This window comes from Rhinatrema bivittatum, chromosome 2 (assembly GCF_901001135.1).
Source record: "Rhinatrema bivittatum chromosome 2, aRhiBiv1.1, whole genome shotgun sequence".
Classification (NCBI taxonomy): domain Eukaryota; kingdom Metazoa; phylum Chordata; class Amphibia; order Gymnophiona; family Rhinatrematidae; genus Rhinatrema; species Rhinatrema bivittatum.
Window position 1 is genome coordinate 358762715 of NC_042616.1, and position 25366 is coordinate 358788080.

Here is a 25366-nt window from a genome sequence, read left to right on the forward strand (position 1 = left end):
AGCTTTCCTTTCAGTAGTCAGTACTGACACTTTCAAAAACAGTTTTATTTTATTTTTTGAACATGTCATTACTAACAGTATTATAAATAGGTTTGATAAAATCAAAGCTTGAAAAGTTTGTGGATTTAAATATGCGTAATACAGTGTAGTCCTGTGGTTATCATTTATATATGTGGACTGTTTGGGAACCACATCGTCACACCTGTTTGGTGTGACGATGTGGTTCCCTTTTAATTCTGAACTGTTGAGTTAAAAGCAGCAGTCACAGGCCCTGTTCAGCTGGTGGCACATTGGGATTCTGTTGATGTCCACTGTGTAATAATCATCTGGAGGTTTGGTATTGCAGTACTAAAAGAAACCCAAAAATAATTGAATTGGATGTGGCTTTAAGCTTTTCTATGAGAAGGATGGGGAGGAGAGGGAGGGAAGAAGATGCAAATGCTAGCATTAGCATCTGAGCGCCAAAGACCCTCAGTACACCTCTGAGGTAAATGGGGAATAGTTATTTACTTTTTCAAGTACTAAAACAAGGGGACATTCCATGAAACTGACAACCAGCAAACAAATCGTATAAGTACTTTTTCCTGAGTGCATAATTAAGCTGTGGAATCTGTTGCTAGAGGATGTTGACGAGACAAGTAGGTATAGCGGGATTTAAATAGAGCAGGGGTGGCCAACTTTGATCCTCAAGGGCCACAAACAGGCCTGGTTTTCAGGATATCCAGAATGAATATGTTGAGATACATTTGCATATACTGCCGCCATTCTATGCAAACTCTTGCAAAAATTAATTGTGCTATGTCCTGAAACCGTGGTCTCTTTTAAAGCTCTTGAAAACCGGAGTTGGCCATCTCTTGAAATCCCGTTTGGGACAAGTTTATAGAGGAAACATCCATAAAACATTATTAGCCATGGGACTGGTTATCCCAAGGAGCATGGTTCCTCTAATTTTTTGTGGACTGTTTGCCAAAAGTTATTGAATGCAAGCGTTTTAGAAAGCAGTATACAGAATTGTTTAGCAGTGTTCTTCAAAACACCATTCTTTTTTCCTTTTCTGCTATGTGCTGTATTTTCCTGTCTGCACTTGATTCACAACCTATCAGTGCACCCATATGCATGCGGCTTACATGGAACATTGCCTGGGACTGAGTAACAAGAATATACTTACATTTTAGTACTGCCAGGTACTTTTGACCCAGAATGGCCACTCTTGGAGACAAGATACTGGGCTGCAGGAAGAAAGAAGGGAAAAGTAGAGAACAGCAAAGAGAGAATATGCAAACAGTAACAATAAGAAAAATAAATGTCCATGGATCTTAAACCTTGACTGGTGCCCAAGTTTTCTAAATATTTATTTTACTCTTTGTTATCATCCTTATTCTCCAAATCAGCTAAAGTTTATAGACCAGTTTGATTTGTGAAGTGAGAAACTTTTTGGATCAAAGATGGATCAGTGGATTCAAAAGAACCCCAAGTAGACTGTGATCAGAGGACAAATCTCTCTGAACCATTATTTAGTCCAGTGTTTCCCAGCTAGTGTGCCGTGGTGTGCTGTGGCTGGAGTGCAAGTGTTTCGCGGTTGCAGCCTCATTTCATGTTTTCCTCCTGGCCTGCAGAATGTCCTCTTGCCAGCAGGGAGCATCAGAGAGCAGCACTTGCTTCTGCTTCTGCTTCCCCTCTGTTGACCCTACTGTGCATCAGAAATTATACGGTGCTCTGTGGGCTTGTGAGACCTGCTGGCTCTTGTGTAGTTCAGATTGCAGAGGGAGGCTGGCAAAGGAGGAAGAAGTAGCACTTGGTAAACCTGTTCTCAGACTTTTGCTGTTCAGGGTTTGGGGGAGGAGTGGGGAAAGGGACAGATGAATGTGCCACAGTGTGTGTGGGCGGAGAGGAAAGGGAAGGTGATGATGCCGGGAGATGGGGGACAGGGAAGCTGACGATGCCAAGGATTGAGAGACAGGGAAGATGATGATTCAAGGGGTGGGGAGGAATGGTGGAAGGAGAGGGAAGGTGATAATGATGCCAGGGAGTGAAGTTTAGGGAAGATGATGCTATGGTGTAGGGGAAATGGAAAATTGATGATGACATCAGTGGGGGAGAGGAATGAAGGGAGAGGAAAGGTGATGATACCAGGGAGTTAGGGGAAAAAGATAATGATGATGCCAGGAAGTGAGGGAGAGAGCAAGTGACCTCAGGGTTGATGGGAAAGAGAACCGAAGGTAATTGGCATGGGGCATGGAGGAAGAGGGAACAGAAAGTGATGATGCCAGGGGATGGCAAGAGAGGGAAATTGATGATGATAGGGGTGGAGGGAGAGGGATGGAAGAAGAGGGAAGGAGATGATGCCAGGAGACAGAGGGACAGGGGTGGAGGCAGAGGGAAGGTGATGATGATGCCAAGGGGTGAGGGATAGGAATGAAGACAAGAGGGAAGGAGATGATGTCAGAGGGAGAGGGAAGATGATGATGGGGGATGAAGGGAGAGGGAAAGTGATGATGATGATGCAAAGAGGTTGGGAAGAGATGGTGGAAGATGATGATGATGCCGGGGAAATGGGGGAGGGGATGGAGGCAGAGGGAAAAGATGGTGCCAGAGGGTGAGGAGAAGAGGGAAAGGGAAGGTGATGATGAGGGTGAAGTGAGAAGGAAGGTGATGATGATGTGAGGAACTGGGGACAAAGTAGTGATGATGATGCCTGGGTGTGGGGGAAAGGGAAGGTGATTATGATGCCAAGAAATGGGGGAGAGGGATGGAAGGAGAAGGAAGGTGATAATGATGATGCTGGAGGTGAGGAGGAGGGAGAGAGAAGATGAAGATGATGCCAAGGGGTGGAGGAGAAAGGTAGAAGGAAGGGAAAGTAGCAAGTAGCTCATTTAAAACAAATTGAAGAAAATTCGTTTTCACTCAGTACACAGTTAATCTCTGAAATTTATTGCCAGAGGATGTGGTTACGGAAGTTAGTCTAACTAGGTTTAAAAAAGAGTAAAAATCCATAAACTACTATTAAACAATAAAGAATAGTAGCATGAGATCTATTTAATGTTTGGGTACTTGTGACTTGGATTGGCCACTGTTGGAAACAGGATCCTGGGCTTGATGGACCCTTGGTCTGACCCAGTATAGCATGTTCTTATGTGATGAAGATGGTGATGATGGTGAGGAGGTGGAGAAAGAACATGATTGATGCCAGGGGGTACAGGAGAGTGGTGGAAGGAGAGGGAAAGTGATGATGCCAGGTAGTGGGGGAGAGAGGTAGAAGGAAAGGGAAGGTGGGTGATGATGATGATGAGCCAAGGGCGAGGAGGTGGACAGAGAAGGCATTATTGATGCCAGAGAGTGAGGGAGAAGGAAGGTGATGTTGATGCCAGGGAGGGGAAGAGATGGTGGGGGAGGGAAGGTGATGATGATGCCAGGGGGGTGGAGGACAGGGAAGAGAAGAAGATGATCATGCCAGGGGAGAGGCATTATCATGATGCCTAGGGAAGAGGAAAGGGAGAAGGTGATGATGGGGGAGAAGGGATAGAGGGAGAGAGAAGAGAAGAGAAAGTGATGATGGGGAAGTGGGTGATGCGCCACAACAAAGTGTCCTTTGTGCCAAGTGTGCCACAAAACAAAAAAGGTTGGGAACCACTGATTTAGTCACACCACAGCAGTTCTGAGCATTAGAAGAGCAACAGCATTAGGTTGGGTCTTTTTTTTTTTTTAAGCCCTGGAAAATCTGTTCAGAAAACTGACTCCTTGTCGGTGAGAGCCTGTGACAAAATATAGATTATCTGACCATGAATACATTTATCTTATTTTGTGCTTTCCAGAGAAGAAACATACCAGTGAAATCACCAGATGAAGTCAAAGTAAGTTGTGATGCATGTAGAACATTTCATGATGAGAAAATATATTATCGTTTTATAAGCAATGCAATATTTCTTAAGCCACAGAACTCTGCACTGTGTACCTTTTTACTATAAATGTCTTTTTGTTTTTCTTGTGTGGATAAAATATATAATCCTAATATTCAGCACCATCTGTCCAGCTAAGTTTGGACTTAGCTGAAAAAAAAATGGCATTGTTTAAATGGCTGGCCACACTTAACAGTTTGCTTTTATCTGGCTAAAAGGTTAGCCAGATAAGTTGGAAAAGCGACAGGGCATTCTGGGGCAGAGTCATCTATACAGCTAGCTTAGCTGATTAAACACTGATATTCAGCATTATCCAGCTAAGAGGGTCATTTACTATGCCGTGGTATTTTTTTATAATTTTATCTTTATTAGCTTTTAATCACATGAATGAAGGCAAGGAAACTGTGTTCTAACAAATACAAATACAGAGATTAAGACAAAGGAAAAAACAAAGAGTTACAATACATATCAAGTCCCCATATATATGGGAGCAGAATAAAAATAAAGGAATATATATACAGTTATTTAAGCATTGAGATACTGGTCAAAAATATTTAAAAGTACTAAGTACCCCAGACCATCAAATGTTTACTATAGTCATTAGGATTCCAAAAGAACAGAAGTTTTGTTCAAAGGAAATGTTTCCAGGTGAGCTGGATCAGAGAAAATATAATTATTACCCAGATACGATACTATACATTTGCAGGGCGATTTCAAGAAGAAGGATGCCCCAATTGCAAGAATGTTGTTTAATTGTACTATTCATGGACCTTTGTGCTGTAGTAAGGTTGACTCTACCTACAGGGAAGGCCTCGTATGTCCTCATCGACAGCTGGCAGATCTACTCTGGGAAAAGACGGATCAGAAACTTCACCTATACCAACCCCTTTCCCTTCAGGTTGAGCCCTTGGATTCCGGGGGCCAGCAGGTGTTAAGTGAGAGTCTTTAATGAGAAGGCAAGAGTGTAGGTCCAGTATCAGGCTAGGGACAGAGGCAGGTGGCAGACTTGAAGAGTCAGTGTCCAGGCAAGGGTCAGAGGCAAGCTGCAGACAAGAATAGTCAAAGTCCAGGCAAAGGTCAGATCCAGAAGTCAGTCCAAGAGTAGGCGGAGGAGACAAGGGGAAGGGCTGGATAAGACAAGAAAGGCTGGACTGAAGAGACAAGACCGGCTGGGTTGGAGAGATGAGGCAGGCGCAGGAAGAAGCAACAACTCACAATATATACACAATGTAGGTGACCTGTTGCTGAGGCGACTGTTCATTGCGCTATTGGGGTTTAAATACTTAGCCGTGTGACATCATCTCTGAGCGCCGATAGCAGAGGTTCCCTCAGTGTGGGGCCTTTAAGAATAGGCATGCGTATCTATGGGGAATCCTGGGGTGGTGGCATTCTTGCCGCCGCGAAAAGCAGTGCGGCGTCGGCAGGTCCCGGGGTGGATGCGCTGCCTCCTGGGGACATCCCACAAGTTGGCAAACGTAACATTAATTTATAGGAAAGACTTCCTTCTCGTTTGAGTTTCCCAACAAATATCTGGAAAATGTTATCTTATGGCCACAAAACCGTGCCTCTTTATATTTGAAATATTGCCCAAGAACTAACTCCTTATCACAGTCAAGAATAAATGTTACAATTAAATTAGCTCTCTTAGCAATATTGTCCTGGGTATCTTGAAGAAAGACAATTGAGTTGGATCTATCAAAAGATGTTAAAATATCCATATTTCTCTGCAGTCAAACATCTCTTTTCAAGTCAGGCACATAAAAGCATTTAAATAAACTTATCACCTTATCCTGGGACATTTGCAAAATGTCATGAATCCTTAAACAACTCAAGGGCTGAGATCAACCTTGTCTTGGGGAAATCTAATAAAGATTTTTATACCTACGAGAATTCTCTAGAGATTCAATCTTATTGTGTAAAAATAAGCTTTCACATTAGCCGCATGGGAAGTTTGCAGATTAGTCACCAAATTAACTGAAATTCTTTCCATAGAGCCCAATCTGTTCTCCATATCAAACAATTTTGAGGCCACCCTGATAGTAAAGTTATAAACCTGCCCAATTGTTTGGGCCATTGAGGACTCTGTCCACCACTCTACGCTGATTCAGAAAGTCTTTCTCTGATTTCAAGCCCCCCTAGATTGGAGAAGGTTTTATAGCAATTGGAATCAGTATCACTTCTCCAACTTTATTACTCTGTAGAGAAAAATTGGTGCTTTTGCTGGAATCAAATCCCTCAATCAGTAGAGAAACAGGATAAGTGCTGGGCAGCTGATAAATCGAATTCCATCTTCTCTAGTGGAACCAACATTACAAGAGGTATCCACTACCCCAAATAAGTTAAAACCTGAAAGGGCAACACTTAGTTCCCGATGAATAAGGGTAGTGGTAGGATTCGTGGCACATGGGTAGCCCCGAGAGCTGCAGCACTCTCCCCCAATGTGGCTCAGCCTTGATAATGGCAGGAACGCCACCGGAGACAGCTTTCCACGTCATCTTGCTCCTCCCTGCTGTCCCGAAGCTCGGCCTCAAAGTAGCAAGAACGCCTCCAGCAACAGTTTCCTCTACCACCATGATGCTGTGAGCCGATGTTTCCATGCACTTCCAAGCCTTAAAGGGCCTGCGGCTGGAAAGTCTCCGCAGCACCCTTTGATTACATCACAGGCTCCTATGTATATAAGGAGCCTTCCGACAAACAACATATACCTCAGCAATGGGTCTCCTGCTTGCAGTATGTGTTGCGACTTCCTGCATTCCTGGTTCTTGTCATCCAGCTTTACCTCATCTCGCAGTGCCTCATCCAGCCTTGCTTTCCAGTTTTGTCTCCTCCCATGTTGTCTTCACCATCTCTCCATTTACCCATTGCTTAGGACCTTGCTCTGTATGTCATGTGTTATCTGTGTGTTTTCGTTTATCCTTGGCTTGACCTCTTGCTTGGACCTGACCAAGATTGCCTGCCGCCTGAATCTGACTCCTTGCCTGGACCTGACCATTCTTGCTAGCTGCCTGTCCTGATATTGACATTCCTCTGATTCCATTGTCTGCTGCCTGCCCTGACCGTAGTGTGCTTTTGGACTCTAGTGTCACCTCTGCCATAGGGACCTGTCTAAGTCCTGCTGGCCACCAGAACCCAAGGGCTCAACCTGCAGGGAAGGCAGCTAATAAAGGTAAAGCTCCAGACTGTCCTGCTACAGAGTGCATTTGCCAGTTGCCGGCGTAGGTCTCAGGGGTTCTCCCTTGAAGCTGCATTACCTATGCTGCAGCACAAGGAGCTCACAAACCCACTACTTCTCACAAGTGGATGTGGGGGAATATGATCAACTTAAGACCTCACCTGTAGCTCTGCTAGTTACATTCTCAGCACTAGCAGCCATACGAGATAGATGGAAGTCCATGGGCCCCTTACTGGTGTAGAGGCTGCAGGGGAAACTGACACCGTCCCTTTCCTTTTCTTTCCAGTGTGCACTGAATCATAAAACTTCCTCCAGGAGTGCACCCCTTAGGCATGTGGCTTCAGTATGCCAGCGGCAGCAAGCAACAGTTCTTTTAGATTTAAGTCCCCCAGCCACAGTCCCAATTAAAGTAGCCTCAGGGCCCGGGCAGCCCTCCGCAGGGAGAACAGGGAGAGCTCTTTCACCAGTAAGCCCTATGTTGAGTATTTTACTGTAGGAGGAGACAAATACTGCAGGCCAAGATAAAACACTGCAGGGATCATTCCTGTGGTATATTTTCCCTCCGTGGTAAAATACCACAACAGCTGCCCTGCAGATTTTTTTCTTCTGAAAAAATTTTGCAAAAAAAAATCACAAAGAAAGAGAAAAAAGAGTGATGGTGACCCCCTTCGCACAGGCAGACATCTTCTAAGAGGGCCATGTTGGCCCAAGAGAACCCTTCCCAAATGTGCAAAAGAGTCCCCAGAGAGTCTGGATAGATCCTCCACCACATCTAGACATATTCTAAGATATAGGGGGATGCAGAAGGTGTGCTAAGGTGGGGGAGACATGGGAAGGGTTGGAACCAGGGGCAGGTGGAGTTGATCGAGGTGAAAGGCAATGAATTGGGGGAGCAGGTGACTCTTTCATGAAAGGGGAAGGTTTTGGGAAGGGGAGCAGGGTGTTGCCATGTGACTTTTGATTTCTTTCTTTTTTTTTTTTAACACTTTTCCTTCTGCTGGGCTGCTTCTAGGGGTAATGGGGTCAGGGGTCTACCCTGGCCCCCGAGAGGGATATTACATAATGGGAAGTGAATGTTTAGTACCGATGCTGGCTTTTTAATTTCAGGATGGGAACATTGGGACGTGTGTTAATGCCCCGATAATCTCGGAGAAAGTTAGGTACAAATCCTGATGTCACTGAGCATGGGGTGCTGTAGCACAATCAGTATCCTGTACCTCAAGGTCTCAGGCTCAGCGCTGTGTCCTGCAACCTGCTTCAGCCTCCTAGCATGGCTTCCAGCTTCCTGCTCCTCTGTTGCATCCTGCTGCTCTAAGTAAGGTCTCATAGCTACTCAGTAGCTTTATAGGGCTATCGCCCAGGATTTTACAAGTCATGGACTGATGACATCAGTACTGCTCTAATAAAAAAGAAAGCTCTCTTCTCTGGGCAGGTGCTGAGCAGCAGGTTTTGTTTCTTCTTTCCTCTATGTCTGGCTGTTTCTGATTTTCACTTCTGATTGAGACCTGGCCTGACTCCTGACCTTGCTTCAGTCTGCTACTTGTCCTGAGCCTTGCTAATCTCCTGTTTCTAAACGGACTTTGCCTACTTTGGCCCTGTCTGCCTGATCAAGAGGATGGGAATGAAGAGAAGAGAGATGGGGGTGGCTTGCGGGAATGACATCTATAACCTGGTGATTTATACCCTTATTCAATATACATTCACACGGTTAATGCAACTCCAACATTGCTCTGTGCTTCAACGGCAAGAGGAAATGTGGAAAAGAGGACTTGCATTCAGGCAACAACCAACAAGGCTGCACAGTCTGGGTAAACAATTAAGCGTGGGAGTAGCTTGCTTGTTGAGGTGGTTACTACCCCAAACCATTTAAGCCTGATACTTCACTTGGAATGCATATTCAACGCAGCTCACTGCTTCAACAGCAGGGTGAATGAAGAAAAGAGGATTTATATTCAGACAACAACCAACAAGTACTGAATTGCACAGTCTGGGTAAACAAATAAGCGTGGGAGTAGCTTGCTTATTGCGGCGGTTACTACCTCTAATCAGTTAAGCCTGATACTTCACTTTGAATGCATATCCAGAGCAGCTCACTCTTTCAGTGGCAGGGGGGAATGAAGAAATAGGATATACATTCAGACAACAACCAACACGGACTGAATTGCAGAGTCTGGTTAAACAAACATGGGAGTAACTTGCTTGTTGAGGCGGTTACTACCCTAAACCAATCAAGCTTGATACTTCACCTTGAATGCATATCTAGCGTGGCTCTCTGCTTCAGCGGCAGGAGGGAATTGAGGAAAAGAGGATTTACATCCAGACAACATCTACCAAGGCATTGATCTGAGCAGTATGAGTATACAAACATCGAGGTAACTTCTCGTTACGAAGGTTATTACCCTCAAACATTAAGCCTTATACTTCTCTTTGATGCAGCTCCAACACTGCTCTCTGCATCAGTGGCGGAGGTGGAAGGAAATTGGAATCAGAAAGTTACCAATAAGGGCCCTGAACTCAGCGGTCGGGGTAACAGAAAGGTATAGGAAAATAAGTGTGAGAGCTTGCTGGGCAGACTGGATGAGCCTGTTGGTCTTCTTTTGCCGTCATTTCTATGATTCTGTACTGTGCCTTAGCTCAGTCAGTCAGTAGTCCCAGGGTCCATTCTTCCAAACCCATGACATTAGGTGAGTCTCTCAGCTGTGATTTGTGTACATAAAACTCAGTTTTGTGTATATAAAATATGATTTTCTTAGCATCCAGTCAGATGAATCCAGAACAAGTGGGTTATGTACCTCTGTCAGCAAATGGAGATAGAGCAAACTGACGTCACAGTATATATACCCTGCAGTGAAATCAGCCTGCCAGTATTCTCTGTCTCCATCAGATGGTGGACATGCATCTACCCACTAGGGATTGCTTCAATTTGAAAGTGAGAAATAAGGAAAATGAATTTGCCCCACTCTCCTGCGGTGATACCAAATGGTCCCTCTCCCACTTGAGAATTCCTGAAGCAATTTCCGTAGTCCCTCAGATGAGTGAAGGGCTTCCTCCTTCCGCCAGTCTCTGTGCTCGGTGTGACATTCCGATGTTCATCCTGCTCTATGGGAGATCGAGGGACTTGGGCAACCTGGTGGATTGAGCAGCCTCTGAAGGCTAGGCCCTGCTCTGAGGCTTTTTCGCTACGTGACACGTGGTAGGCCTCAATGGCATTTTGTGTACTTTCTTTAAGCTACCCTCTATAGGATTGTTGGTTCTGTGTGTGCGTCTAGCTATGCATCCAAGTTGTGATTCCAGTTTTTGGATGCTTAGACGGCCTAGTAGTTTGTGCATCCAAGTTAAGCAGTGTTTTAAGTGGCCATCCGCTTACCTGTACACGCAAGTTGAGCTTTGCTATGTGCTTAAGTTTTTGCGGCGCCAATCCTAGGGACACCTAAGTCTTGGATGTCTAGGTGTGAGACGTCTAAAGGTTGGACTCCTAATTTGTGGACCCCTATAATTTTTGGATGCCTAGAATATTTGGACATCTTAAAAAAAAAAACAAAACTAGATGCATGCCTCCATTCGCCAATCAGCACATTGCCATCCTAATGGTGCCTATATCTAAGAATCCTAAGTGCCTTTCTCTTTGTACTGCCTATCATATTTGGGCATCTCAGCCAGGAGTGCCCATTGACTTTTGCCAGTGCTGTTTGGAGGCTGAAGGAGATTTATCTTCCTCTGATTTCACTAGGCCTCAACTGGCCTAGTTCCCAGCTGAATGTTGATCTGGCTAAAGACGATTCAGGTGGGCACCTGATTTTGCACCTCCCCTAACTAATTCGTCAGCAGGGATGTTGACTCCGTGTGTGTGCCTCAGGTACCTCCTGGTAGAATTTTCCAGGGATTGCAATCTTTTCTTTAGGTGCAGTCCTCAGCACTGTCTAATGTTCCCAGGGCAGAGTCGCAAGTAAGAACCTTGCCTGGACCTGCTGTTAAGTGCCGGAGTCCTCCTAGAGCGGGACTGCCTGATGGAGATCCAGATGGCACGAATGATGATGTAGATCCTGACTCTTTTGAAGATGGTGAGATTCTTCCTAGACTAGAACCATATAGGATTATGTGACAGTTCCTTCATAGAGATGAATTACCAGCTCTGCTTTCCCAGTCCTTGAAAATGCGTGGGGTTCCTGAGGCAGAATCTGTATCTAGCCAAAGAGAAATCCCATTTTAGTTTCCTTGTAAAGCAGTGGTGGAGGCCATTCAAGAATTGATTGATCTTGAATGGAGTGACCCAGAGGCTAGTTTCAAAGGGGGTCTAATTTTGGAAGGCCTGTACCCCTTGTATCCGAAAGTAGACTTGTGTGTGCAGTCTCCAAGTGGAATCCTTAAGCAGGCATTTGCAGCAGTAGCAATGACTTTGCAAATAGTATTTTGTTGTTCCCTGGTGGCTCGCTCTTGTTTATTTCTCTCTCAAGAGATTAAGAACATAAGAACATGCCATATTGGGTCAGACCAAGGGTCCATCAAGCCCAGCATCCTGTTTCCAACAGTGGCCAATCCAGGCCATAAGAACCTGGCAAGTACCCAAAAACTAAGTCTATTCTATATTGCTAACTCTGGGGTGAATTCCCGGGTAGTTATGGAGCCAGTGGCCGCCTTCTTGGCAGATGCAGGCTGCGATTTGGTCCGCACTTCAGCCAGAGTGGTTTTGGTAATAGCGGCCAGAAATTGATCAGCTGATGCAACCTCCAAGACTAACTTAATGACATTGCCCATTAAAGGCTCGCTCTTGTTTGGAAGTGAATTGGTAAAACTAGTTAGTAAGTGGAGCAAATCACCAGTTCTTCGATTACTGGAGTATAAGAAGTAGATGCCACACTCCTTTAGCATGAGAGGCAAGCGTTTTCGACTCTGTAAGAGGAGCGACCTTTCAGAAGACTCGACCTTATGGTAGGTCTCAGTCCTTCTGTCCCAGACAGAAGGACTGAGACCCAGACAGCCGAGAGGGAGCGTGGACTTGGGTTGTGGATCCTCCCGAGTCTCCCGATGAAGGTTTGCCGACCCACCTCTGGGAGCAGGAGATACAAGGATGCCTCTCTCTCTTCTATCAGAGGTAGGTCGAGATCAGATCAATGGGTCCTGGAGGTGATACGAGAAGGATATGCACTGGACTTTCGAGGTATTCCTCGGGACATGTTCATGGTCTCTCCCTGCCACTCCCCGCAGAAGAAGCAGGCAGTGGAGGATACATTGGCAAGGTTTCTCAGTTTGAGGGTTGTGATTCTGGTGCCCATGTCTCAAGAAAAGATGGGGCGATATTCATTTTATTTCATTGTGCCCAAGAAAGAGGGATCCTTTGGTTGCATTCTGGATCTCAAAGGTGTCATCTGCGGGTGACGCATTTTCACATAGAGACCTTGCGCTTGGTGTGATAATGGCTGTGCAGTCGAAATTTCTGACCTCTTTGGTCCTGTATGAAGCATATCTTCACATTCCCATTCAACTAGAGCTTCAATGCTTTCTGCAGTACATAGTTCTGGGATGCCATTATCAGTTTCAGGCACTGCCTTTTGGTCTGGCCACCGCTCCCAGGACCTTTCCCAAGGTAATGGTGGTAGTTGAGGCAGAATTGAGAGAGGACAGGATCCTAGTACACCGTATTTGGACGACTGGCTGATTCGAGCCAAGTCACTGGAAGAGAGCTGCCTGGTGATGCCCCAGTGATCTCCCTGCTGCAGGAGCTCGGCTGGGTGGTGAACCTCGCCAAGAGCAGTTTTCAGCCTGCTCAGTCATTGGAATACCTTGGGGCTCAGTTCGACACAAAGCAGGGTGAGGTTTTCCTGCCGGAATCTCATATTCAGAAGCTGATGGCACAGCTACGTCTATTGGTGAACACTCTGCGCCTGACCATATGGACCTATCTGCAGGTACTTGGTTTAATGGCAGCAACCCTTGAAATGGTACCGTGGGCGAGAGCACATATGCGCTCTCTTCAGCACTCCCTGTCGCTCATTGAAACCCGCAGTCTCTGGACTATTCGATTTGGCTCCAACCTGCCAATGGAGCTCTCCTTCCAACTGCAGTGGTGGCTACAGCCGGATCATCTAAGGAAGGGAATTTCCCTAGCACCATCAGACTGGCTAGTACGAACAACAGATGCGAGCCTCCATGGTTGGGGAGCTAATTGTCAGGAGCTGTTGGCACAACGGTGCTGGGATGCAGAAGAGTCTCTCTGGAACATCAATCATTTGGAAGCCAGGGCAATCTGACTGGCATGTTTGTAGTTCAGCGACAGGCTGCAAGGTTGAGCGGTCCGGATAACGTCGGACAATGCAACGACTGTGGCTTATATCAACCTGCAGGGAGGACTCAAGAGCCATAGAGTGTTGCAGAACATAGATCAACTTATGGAGTGGGCAGAGGTTCATCTCCAGATAATTTCAGCCTTGCACATAGCAAGAAAAGTCATTGTAAGAGCAGACGTCTCAGTAGGGTGAATCTGGACTCAGAAAGAATGGGTATTGTCGGGCGAGGCATTTCAGCTGATTCTGGATCCTGGGGTTTCCCATTCCTAGACCTGTTGGCGACTTCTCGAAATACAAAAGTTCCACGATTCTTCACGAGTTCCTTATGCCTTTCCTTCATGACCCATGTTGGGCAGACTGATTTTAAAAAATCGAATGCCACAGAGGAATGGTGCTTATTGGTTGCTCCAGATTGGCCTGGGACAGCGCAGTATGTGGATCGGTGGCAGCTCCTGGTGGACTTGCTGCTTCGACTTCCGGCACACAAGAATCTGTTGTAGTAGTGGGACTTTTTTGATTCTAAGTCTGAACTTAACCAATTAAATGACACCAAATATCAACTTACTTATTTATTTATTTATTTGTTTAAAACTTCTTATATACCATCATAGCAAATGGAATTTGATCAAAACGGTTTACAGATAATTCTAACTTAACAAATCAAGAATAAAATAAAAATAAAAATTTTTTTTTTAAGATCAAGGAAATAAAATGATACAGTTAGAGCAAAAATACAATCTATAACATATCAATATAAATAAAATTTTATATCTATAGAATTTAATAAATGTATTTTAATAAAACAGACAAACAGAAATAAAATAATTATATCTACTGAGAAGGAGAAAGAAAAATACCTTTTAACAAAGTCAGCATGGCTTTACCCAGGGCAAGTCTTGCCTCACAAATCTGCTTCACTTTTTTGAAGGAGTTAATAAACATGTGGATAAAGGTGAACTGGTAGATATAGTATACTTGGATTTTCAGAAGGCGTTTGACAAAGTTCCTCATGAGAGGCTTCTAGGAAAAGTAAAAAGTCATGGGATAGGTGGCAATGTCCTTTCATGGATTGCAAACTGGCTAAAAGACAGGAAACAGAGAGTAGGATTAAATGGACAATTTTCTCAGTGGTAGGGAGTGGACAGTGGAATGCCTCAGGGATCCGTATTGGGACCCTTAATTTTCAATATATTTATAAATGATCTGGAAAGAAATACGACGAGTGAGATAATCAAATTTGCAGATGACACAAAATTGTTCAGAGAAATGAAATCACAAGCAGATTGTGATAAATTGCAGGAAGACCTTGTGAGACTGGAAAATTGGGCATCCAAATGGCAGATGAAATTTAATGTGGATAAGTGCAAGGTGATGCATATAGGGAAAAATAACCCATGCTATAATTACACAATGTTGGGTTCCATATTAGGTGCTACAACCCAAGAAAGAGATCTAGGTGTCATAGTGGATAACACATTGAAATCGTCGGTTCAGTGTGCTGCAGCAGTCAAAAAAGCAAACAGAATGTTGGGAATTATTAGAAAGGGAATGGTGAATAAAACGGAAAATGTCATAATGCCTCTGTATCGCTCCATGGTGAGACTGCACCTTGAATACTGTGGACAATTCTGGTCGCCGCATCTCAAAAAAGATATAATTGCGATGGAGAAGGTACAGAGAAGGGCTACCAAAATAAGGGGAATGGAACAACTCCCCTATGAGGAAAGACTAAAGAGGTTAGGACTTTTCAACTTGGAGAAGAGACGACTGAGGGGGGGATATGATAGAGGTGTTTAAAATCATGAGAGGTCTAGAACGGGTAGATGTGAATCGGTTATTTACTCTTTCGGATATTTACTCTTTCGGATAGAAGAAAGACTAGGGGCCACTCTATGAAGTTAGCATGGGACACAATTAAAACTAATCGGAGAAAGTTCTTTTTTACTCAACGCACAATTAAACTCTGGAATTTGTTGCCAGAGGATGTGGTTAGTGCAGTTAGTATAGCTGTGTTTAAAAAAGGATTGGATAAGTTCTTGGAGGAGAAGTCCATTACCTGCTATTAATTGAGTTATCTTAAAAAATAGCCACTGCTAGTACTAGCAACGGTAACATGGAATAGTCTTAGTTTTGGGGCACTTGCCAGGTTCTTATGGCCTGGATTGGCCACTGTTGGAAACAGGATGCTGGGCTTGATGGACCCTTGGTCTGACCCAGTATGGCATTTTCTTATGTTCTTATGTTCTTATACCTTGCTTCTTATTCTTTGTTTTTAAACGCTTTTTTAAAAAGATATGTTTGTAACGACTTTTTGAAATCCTTACTATTGGAAATTTGGCATAGTGAGTTTGGTAGGGCATTCCAGTGTATAGGTCCTGCGACCGAAAAAGCTCTCTGTCTGGTAACATTTAGTCTAGCTATTCTTACAGATGCTATATCTAAAAGGTTCTTGTTGGAAGATCTGAGTTCTCTTGAGGATTTGTAGATTCTTAAAGTAGAACAGAGCTATATGGAATTAGAACTGTTTAATAAAGAGTGAATTATGGTTAGTATCTTGTATAAAATCCGATATTTAATGGGTAACCAATATAAATTATATAGAATAGGGGAAATATGTTGTTTTAAAGGTGTGCCACTGAGAACGCGAGCTGCAGTGTTTTGTATTAACTGCAATGGCTTTATAGTTGCCTCTGGTAGACCCAAATATAGGCCATTGCAATAGTCTAAGCCTGAAAATATCAAAGTCTGTAGGACAGAGCGAAAATCTTGCGCATATAGCAAAGGTTTTAGATGTTTTAATAAGTGCAATTAAAGAATGCATTTTTAACCACTTTGGAAATATGACAAGATAATAAAAGAGTAGAGTCCAACGTGACTCCTAGATTACTGAGTCAGAAGATGCATTATTTGAAATTTGTACTTACAAACTTACTTTTAGGCTCTCTCTTAATTAAATGTTATCCCTTATTATTTATACTAGACCCCAAGTAGCATGCCCATTTGGCACTAGGAACCCTCACCGGCCCCAGGCTGGGGGAATTCTCTTCCAAGATTATCGCTCAACATTTCTCTTTGTTGAGCAAGGGCCATCACAGTATCAGTAGCCTTTTTCCTTCCTTCCCTGGGCTTTAACATGTCACCTCTGTATTGCACCCAGTCTTAGTAAACTGCAGACTCAAATACTAATGTGCTGCAGCTCATTACAGTTTATTTTTATTTGTTTATTACTCACTCATATCCACAGTTCAGGGCACGGTACAAATTAAAATATACATAAAGCAAACATACCACTTAAAAAAATACATAAAACCACATGGAAAAATAAACCTGAAAGAGGTTAATCCAAATACATGTGTTACAAGGCAGGCCTTTTTTTTCCTACTTTTACATAAAGCATATATCTTGCCCTTATTTACTAAAATCATTAAAAAATATATATATCACAAAGTACATTCGGCAGAGTGCACTGTTTAACTGGCAGTTGTGCATGAATTTTTTGGGCACAAACTTTACGGCTAATGGATCAAGGAGTTTTCTGCTCAATGTGTGTACAGGTAAGCGCCCTCATTATATATATATATATATATATATATATATATATCCCATGTTGACGATGGCGTTAGCTACTATTTACCAGCCCAGAGACATGGCTGGCTTAACTCATGTTCTTTTAATGCTGGAAATTTTACTCTTGGTCCGTTATGGAGTAAAGTTTCTAACAATAGTTTTAGTGTGGGGCTGATTGGGAGTTCTGGTGCTGGGGATGTGCGGTCTGAATTTATGCACACAAAAGGTGATTTGTGCATAAATATTTACCCTTCCTCTCCCTTATTCCATTTAGAAATGTTTAAAATACTACTGTGGGGCTTCTCTCTCTCTCCAAATAGTTTCAGCCTCTCCTTTCCTCAAAATATTACCAGCCTGCAGTTTCCTCCAAAAATGACAGTGACCTTGGTGATCCCCCATGCAAATGAAGATAAATCCTTTTTTTGGATTGAGGGGAATCTTCCTTTCAGGAGGAAGCTGCCTGCAGTGTTTAGGCAGGAGAGCAGGACACAGCCCTACAGAGTCATGAGTCATGTATCCTTTCATTCCCTCCCTTGCAGTCTCCCACCCCTGAGCAATGCTCTTCACTCCCCTGCCTTATGATTTATGCGCACAAAAAAAGTGCAGTTCATTGTTTTGCGCACATAAGAGATTCCTTTTTTCCTCTGGAGTTAAAATATGCGCTCAACCTATGCAAAAGGTTGAGCATGCTTTTTAACTGAGATTTGTGGGCACGTTTTTGTGTTTACACACTTTAACTCTCAGTGTATTAGCACATCATTTTCTTACTGCATTGGGAGTAAAAAAAAAATGTTAGCACGCATGTTAAGAAACTGTGCACTGAATTTGATTACAGTCTTAACGCACAACTTAGTACGTCGGCCTCTGTACCAGCTTTTGTAATTAAATACCACATTCTTTCCTGTTCCTTACTTTATTTTATTTATACTTTGCCTTTCAGACACTTCAAAGCAGATTACACTTAGTATTTCCCTAATCCCAGAGAGTTTACAATCTAAGGTGCTCATTCACTAAGCTGCCAGTTCTTTGCCCCATCACATGATAGGGGCCGACAGGCATTTCATTTCATTTCATTTATTAAAATTTATTAATCGCCTACCACAAGGAGGCCTAGGCGATTTACATCATCAACATACATAATAAAAACATGAAATTGACATGTACAATAACACACAATTTTCATATGTTTCACAGAAACAATAAAGCTCAATATCATATAAATGGAATGAGTAATCAGTCACTCAAAATATATATCATTATCCTCATGTTTTTGAGCGGATTTATTCTGCTAACACCACTCTAAAATATATTGTATGCACGTCGGAGTAAATACTCTTTCAATAACTGTCTAAATGTTTTCACATCATCCAAAGACCTAAGTTCAAATGGAATGAGATTCCATTGTGTTGGTGCCGCAATGGAAAATGAGGTCTCTCGAGTACTATATAAGTGTGCTTGTTGAACAGATGGAATTTCTAAAAGATTCAGTTGGGATGATCTTCACCATCTTACAGGTTTGTAAATGCGTAAAAGGGCATTTAGCCAGTAAGAGGAATCTGAAGCTAAAAGCTTAAAGACAACCATGACTATTTTATATATAATGCGTTCAGTTACTGGTAACCAATTAAGACTGCACAGGACTGGAGAGATATGATCACGACGTTTAGAGTGGGATACAAGACGCGCAGCCGAATTGAGTAATAATTGTATCGACTGTAATGTAACTTTAGGAAGACCAATGAACAGACTATTACAATAATCTGTGTGTGGAAAAATGATAGCATGAGTTACAAACAGGAAATCTTGATCATACAGTAATTGCCTTAACCCTGCAATAAGACGGAGCTTGAAAAATCCACTTTTAATAAGAGATCTGATATGAGGACGAAAAGACAGAGTAGAATCAAGTAAGACTCCTAAACTCCTGAAGGGTTTATCTATAGGAAATGAGATGTCATCAATACAAATTGAATCATGAGAAGGTGTACAATGAGGACGGTGAATCAGTAAGATATTAGTCTTGTTGGTATTCAGCATAAGTTTATTTTGTTTTAACCAACGCTTAATGGCTGCTACCAAGTCCGGAGGTTAGGGAGTGCTTCAGGCCCACATTAAACTACCAGGGTATAATTTGTACTTCAGGGGTTCGGATGGTGGGGGCGGTCAGGACTCCCGGTCCTTAAATTTTACTGAAAGAGGAGGAGTTGGGGGCAGGCCCTGGGCCAGAACATTAACATAAATATTTTTTATTTCTTTCACTACAACTGCCTCTAAGGGCAGCAAAGAGGTGAGATAAGGGATCTATGCAGACCCGCAAGGTTTTTTGCTACTTTGAGGCGGTGGCAGTGACTCAGTGCAGATTAGCCCCTTTAAACCATGCTTCCCAGGTAGCATGAGTTTTAACTAACTTCCCGTTAAATAAAACAGGTTGTGATTTTTCAGGCAAGCCATATTATTTGATTTGCATAGTTTAGGATATTGATTTTAATACATGTGGTATCAGGAGCTAAATAATGTGAGGTACTTGAAATACCTCTTATCACAATTTTAGACAAATTACCACACAGTAAGCCGTGTAATACGGCTTTGGGAATGAGCTCCCAAGTTTTTACCTGAAGTAATGTAAACCTCACCCACTCACTTTCCCTCACTCTCAAAGCACTAAATTTTGTATGAATTGTTTCAATGATTTCAACTGTCTTAAAATTGCACTTTCTAATTTAACTCTTACTTACTGTTTGCATGAGGTGAACATGATGATAAAGTACATTGCATGCTGTTGTAGCAGGAGAACCACATACAACTGCTGTTACTATTTATTATTTTTAAAGCCCTACTAGACATACACAGCACAGGTATATAGTACTAACAACTCATTTCCTGTATTTACTTTTAAGGTTCTACCTGTTTTTATAAAGGAAGAACCCAGATTGCAGCCTATTTGCCTAGATGACTCCTCAAAACATGTCATGGTAAGATTAACTCTCGTTCTCAAGTAATACTGGCATAGGATATTGTATCTGCAGTCACTTGTTATAAATAGAGATTGCAGAACTTGCTGCTTTGTGTCTTCTAGGTTCATGTAGTATGCATACATACTATTCTCTCATTTCCAGGCTAGGGCTGATTTAGCAGTCTCTAATTTACTTGTGATATAAATTTAAGTTATGGCATTAAACTATTGAATATCATACTTAATAAAGTTTAAAAATAGTAAATGCAGATGCTTCAATATCATCCTTCCTTATTTTCTTTTTTTGCTGTGTTTTTCTTACCAAGTTGATCATTTCACATTTGTCAAACAAAATCTAGGTTTCACATTGTGTAATTTCAGCACTTATCAGCAGCAGGTCTTTGTCAGAAAGTTTTGGGGGGTTTTTTGTTGACAATTTTTTATTTTATAAAGTGTACCAAAACTACAGAGCCAACTTACAATAGAAACATGTATAACATTGAATTTCAGATAACATCTAAAGACTTTCTCTAGTATACAATTACAGACAATAGATTTACCACGATCCGAAATCTGCCATCCCAATGGCTCTATCCCCCCTAGTACTTTTCCCTCTCCCTCCCGATCCTGTACCCACCCCACCCTTCCAATCTACCCCTCCATACCCTTCATTCTTCCCTATAAAGCTCCTACAGTGTTGGGGGTGACACTATATTTACCTATCCCTTATCGTACCCTTGGATGTATGACTTCATTAAAATCCAAATCCTATTAAATTTAGAAATTGTGTCCCTCCTTATTGCTGTCAATTTCTCCATAAGATATACATGTCGTAGTTTGGTAAGCAATTGAGTACGATTTGGTACGTTACTAGACTTCCACTGGGCCGCCACCAGCAAACGGGCTGCAGTGACCACGTACGTAAACAATGCCTGTTGCTCATCCGTAAGCTCCTCATATGGGAGCCCCAGAAGCCATATTTCTGCCAAGAACGGAACCCAAACTCCCAGAACGCTCTCCATCAGCCTCTGGCTGTCCTGCCAAAATAGTTGTATTCGCGAGCAATGCCACCACATGTGAATAAAGGAGCCAACTTGGGAGCATTGCCGCCAACAACAGGAGAGCGTCCCAAGAACCACTGTGCTAGTCTAGCCGGGGAATAATGCCAACAATACAAGAGTTTATACCTATTTTCCATCATGGCCACCGACATTGAGGTCTGACCAAGATTGCAAAAACATTCCTCCCATTTACCCCAATCCCAGGTGGTTCTCAGATCTGTCTCCCATGCTGCCAAATGAGTGGCAGTTTGATAATCCCCTCCCGCCAATAACTGATAGGCCTTAGAGATAATTTTCTTCATTTTGCCTGGCAGGATGCAATATCCCTCAAATATAGAGCGCCCCTGTTGCAGGTCAAGTTTAACACCGCTTGTGGAAATAAAATGTCGTAGCTGGGCATAGGCTAAGAAATCTATCTTAGGCAGGCCATATGTATTTTGCAATTGCTCAAATGATAGCATCCCCTTAATCCACACCTGTCCCAGGCAAGTGAGGCCCCTCTCTTCTCCTCGGCAAAAAACCTTATTGGTTTGTCCGGTTAAAAATTCTCACAAATACCAGATTGGGGAGAGGGCAGAGTATAATGTACTACCCACAAGTTTCGGTCTCCATCGTTTCCAAATAATGTAAGTACTTTGCAATGTCATAAGAACATAAGAAAATGCCATACTGGGTCAGACCAAGGGTCCATCAAGCCCAGCATCCTGTTTCCAACAGTGGCCAATCCAGGCCATAAGAACCTGGCAAGTACCCAAAAACTAAGTCTATTCCATGTAACCATTGCTAATGGCAGTGGCTATTCTCTAAGTGAACTTAATAGCAGGTAATGGACTTCTCCTCCAAGAACCTATCCAATCCTTTTTTAAACACAGCTATACTAACTGCACGAACCACATTCTCTGGCAACAAATTCCAGAGTTTAATTGTGCGTTGAGTAAAAAAGAACTTTCTCCGATTAGTTTTAAATGTGCCCCATGCTAACTTCATGGAGTGTCCCCTAGTCCTTCTACTATCCGAAAGAGTAAATAACCGATTCACATCTACCCGTTCTAGACCTCTCATGATTTTAAACACCTCTATCATATCCCCCCTCAGTCGTCTCTTCTCCAAGCTGAAAAGTCCTAACCTCTTTAGTCTTTCCTCATAGGGGAGTTGTTCCATTCCCCTTATCATTTTGGTAGCCCTTCTCTGTACCTTCTCCATCGCAATTATATCTTTTTTGAGATGCGGCGACCAGAATTGTACACAGTATTCAAGGTGCGGTCTCACCATGGAGCGATACAGAGGCATTATGACATTTTCCGTTTTATTCATCATTCCTTTTCTAATAATTCCCAACATTCTGTTTGCTTTTTTGACTGCCGCAGCACACTGAACCGACGATTTCAATGTGTTATCCACTATGACACCTAGATCTCTTTCTTGGGTTGTAGCACCTAATATGGAACCCAACATCGTGTAATTATAGCATGGGTTATTTTTCCCTATATGCATCACCTTGCACTTATCCACATTAAATTTCATCTGCCATTTGGATGCCCAATTTTCCAGTCTCACAAGGTCTTCCTGCAATTTATCACAATCTGCTTGTGATTTAACTACTCTGCACAATTTTGTGTCATCTGCAAATTTGATTATCTCACTCGTCGTATTTCTTTCCAGATCATTTATAAATATATTGAACAGTAAGGGTCCCAATACAGATCCCTGAGGCACTCCACTGTCCACTCCCTTCCACTGAGAAAATTGCCCATTTAATCCTACTCTCTGTTTCCTGTCTTTTAGCCAGATTGCAATCCACGAAAGGACATCGCCACCTATCCCATGACTTTTTACTTTTCCTAGAAGCCTCTCATGAGGAACTTTGTCAAACGCCTTCTGAAAATCCAAGTATACTATATCTACCGGTTCACCTTTATCCACATGTCGGGGGGAAAGCCGTAATATCTCGGGGCGTGAGCCCACCTGACCAAAACAGTGTGTATATTGGGGGTCCCCCCAATAGGGCCTGCTCCAGCTCCACCCACTGTTTTGTTGAGCCCAGATCGTGACAGTCGATTATATGTTTAAGTTGGGACGTGACATAATAGTGTACAGAAAGTTATTTTATTTTATTATTTATTCATTTGCTTTATTTGATTTATATTCTACTTTTCTATATTCTACTTTTTCTGTTCTTGCATTTTAATTTCCTGCAAATTGAAATAATGCTAGCATGGGCAACTTGATATAAAAGCATTGCTGAATGGCAGTAGTCTAGTTCTAAAATGTTAACAAAGGAACTCTCCCTCCCACCAAGGCCTTGATTTGCTTCTGCCCCTCCCCTAAAGACCTTGATGTACCACTATAATGTTTGTGTGCCGCCTCCTGGATGTTTTGTTCTCTCTTCTGTTACCTCATCTTTTTTCGAATTTTCCCCAAACTTTCAAACGTTGTAAGTACTTGTCTTCATAGCTTTACTTCTTTAGCATAATACTTTTTTAAAAGTTTTTATTTTACCTCATATATTTTCTTCCTCTCTGGGGCCATGTCGGAGAAATCCGATGAAATAAGCAATAAGCCTTTCAAATTTTGCACAAATTGCCAACATAAGATGGCCAACATGGACCATCATGACCTCTTTTTGAGGTGCCTGGATCCCAGCCATAAATTAATGAACTGTGGCCCCTATGTAGAATGTCCCTGCGGGTCTCTTCATTCAGAAATTTAAAATTAAAATACGAGTTGTTTTCTCCATCAGATAAAGCAAGATCAAGTTTGAAGATGTTACACTTTCATTCAGCTGAAAAAATGGATTAAAAAAGTCTTCCTCTTCAGCCAGCTAGACCAGTCAGGACACATAGGTTATGCCTCCCAACCAGCAGATGGAGGCAGAGACTAACCAGTTTGCTGACATCACCTTTTATAGACTCCTGTGCTGAGCTTAGCCTGACAGTATTCTCTGTCTCCAGCAGATGGCAGGCAAACATCTTGTGTTGCGAGCTGAGACCTGGTTAGGCCTAGTAAAGAAGATAGAAATTTGGATATCCTGAGGTAAAAGTCTTATATGCCCTCCCTTGGTTGAGCACAGCCAATGGACCAGGGGACTTCAAATTGTTAGAACAGGGTTTTTTCCTGGCTGGTCACTGGAATTAACCCTCTTCCCCCCCCCCCCCCCCCCCCCTTCTTTCTTTTGCTTTTTCTCTCCTCTTAAAAAAAAAAAAAAAGACTAAAGGTTTCCTGCTCTATTTTCTTCTCCCTTCTCCTGAGTTCTGTGGCTGTGTTTGGTTCATTCGGTTTCACCATCAGAATGGTTTACAGGAGGAAGTGACGTCACTTCCCATGTTGGCAGCATAAGAACGGAGCTCCCCACCATGCTGGCCTAAATAGTGCAATTATAGCGCACCGAGATCACCCGCACTGAGCAGAGAGCAGGGACGACTGCAGGAAACTCTCCCCTCTCACATAACGGCGAAACGCAAGGCGTCGTCTTAAAAAAATTCTCCTATCGGAAGGGAGGTGAAAGTGCTGACTCCGAGGAAGACAAAATGGCGTCCGATGGCGATCCAGAGTGCAGGGGAGCCGCGGGAGGCACGCAGCATCCAGAGGGGACTGACTGGCCCACGAGGAATGAGATGAGGGAGTGGTTCTGCGAGCTCCAGCAGGAAATTAAAAACTATAAAGCCGAGGTGACAGCTCTCTGCAATGAGCTAAAGGAAGAAATCGCAGAACTAAGCCTCAGGACAGATTAAGCAGACATACAGATAGAGGTACAGGAGGAACACTGGAAACAGCTAAAGGGAGCTACTAAAAAAGTGCTGGTCACCCAAAGCTGGAAGACAAATTGGAAGACCTTGAAAATTGAAATCGTCGATGCAATCTGTGATTCAGAGAGATTCCAGAATCTGAGGAACATACATGCTGTGTAAGTGTGATAGAAAAACTTTGTTCCTTTCTTATGGGTGAAAACGGTGCAGGGGACACAGCCCCTCCCCAGTGTACGGCCATTGAAAGAGCGCACAGGACTATGTGCCCCAAATCTGGGAACAGACCACGAGATATAGTGGTCTGCTTTCATTCATATGCTTTCAAAGAAAAAGTTGCACAAGCGGCCAGGAAACAATGCACTTGGCAGTGGGAAGAGACTGAGATTTCAGTGTTTGCTGATCTATCTGCCACCACGCTAAAGAAAAGTTTCCATTTTAGTGAAGCTGGGAAGAGACCCAACCGTATGTGGTTCTTACAGACCCATCTCCCTAATTAATATCGATATTAAGCTTTTAGCCAAAATATTAGCCACTCGCTTGAACTGCTTTATAGCGCAGCCAAGCCGCACATTTTACTTTAAGAAATTAGCGCCTACCCAAAGGTAGGCGTTAATTTCTGCCTGCACCGGGGAAGTGCACCCTCCGACTTAATATCATGGCGATATTCAGTTGGAGGTCCCAAAAGTT

The 25366-nt window shown here is 43.0% G+C and overlaps 1 protein-coding gene across 1 annotated transcript in view; it reads left to right on the forward strand.

Moving 5' to 3' along the window:
• The window catches only part of BRD9 (bromodomain containing 9), a 328799-nt gene that overhangs the window by 273549 nt on the left and 29884 nt on the right, over positions 1-25366 (forward strand). Inside the window, 2 exon segments of the mRNA XM_029589931.1 lie at positions 3813-3851; positions 19817-19891. Of these exon segments, the coding sequence (XP_029445791.1) occupies positions 3813-3851; positions 19817-19891 (114 nt within the window).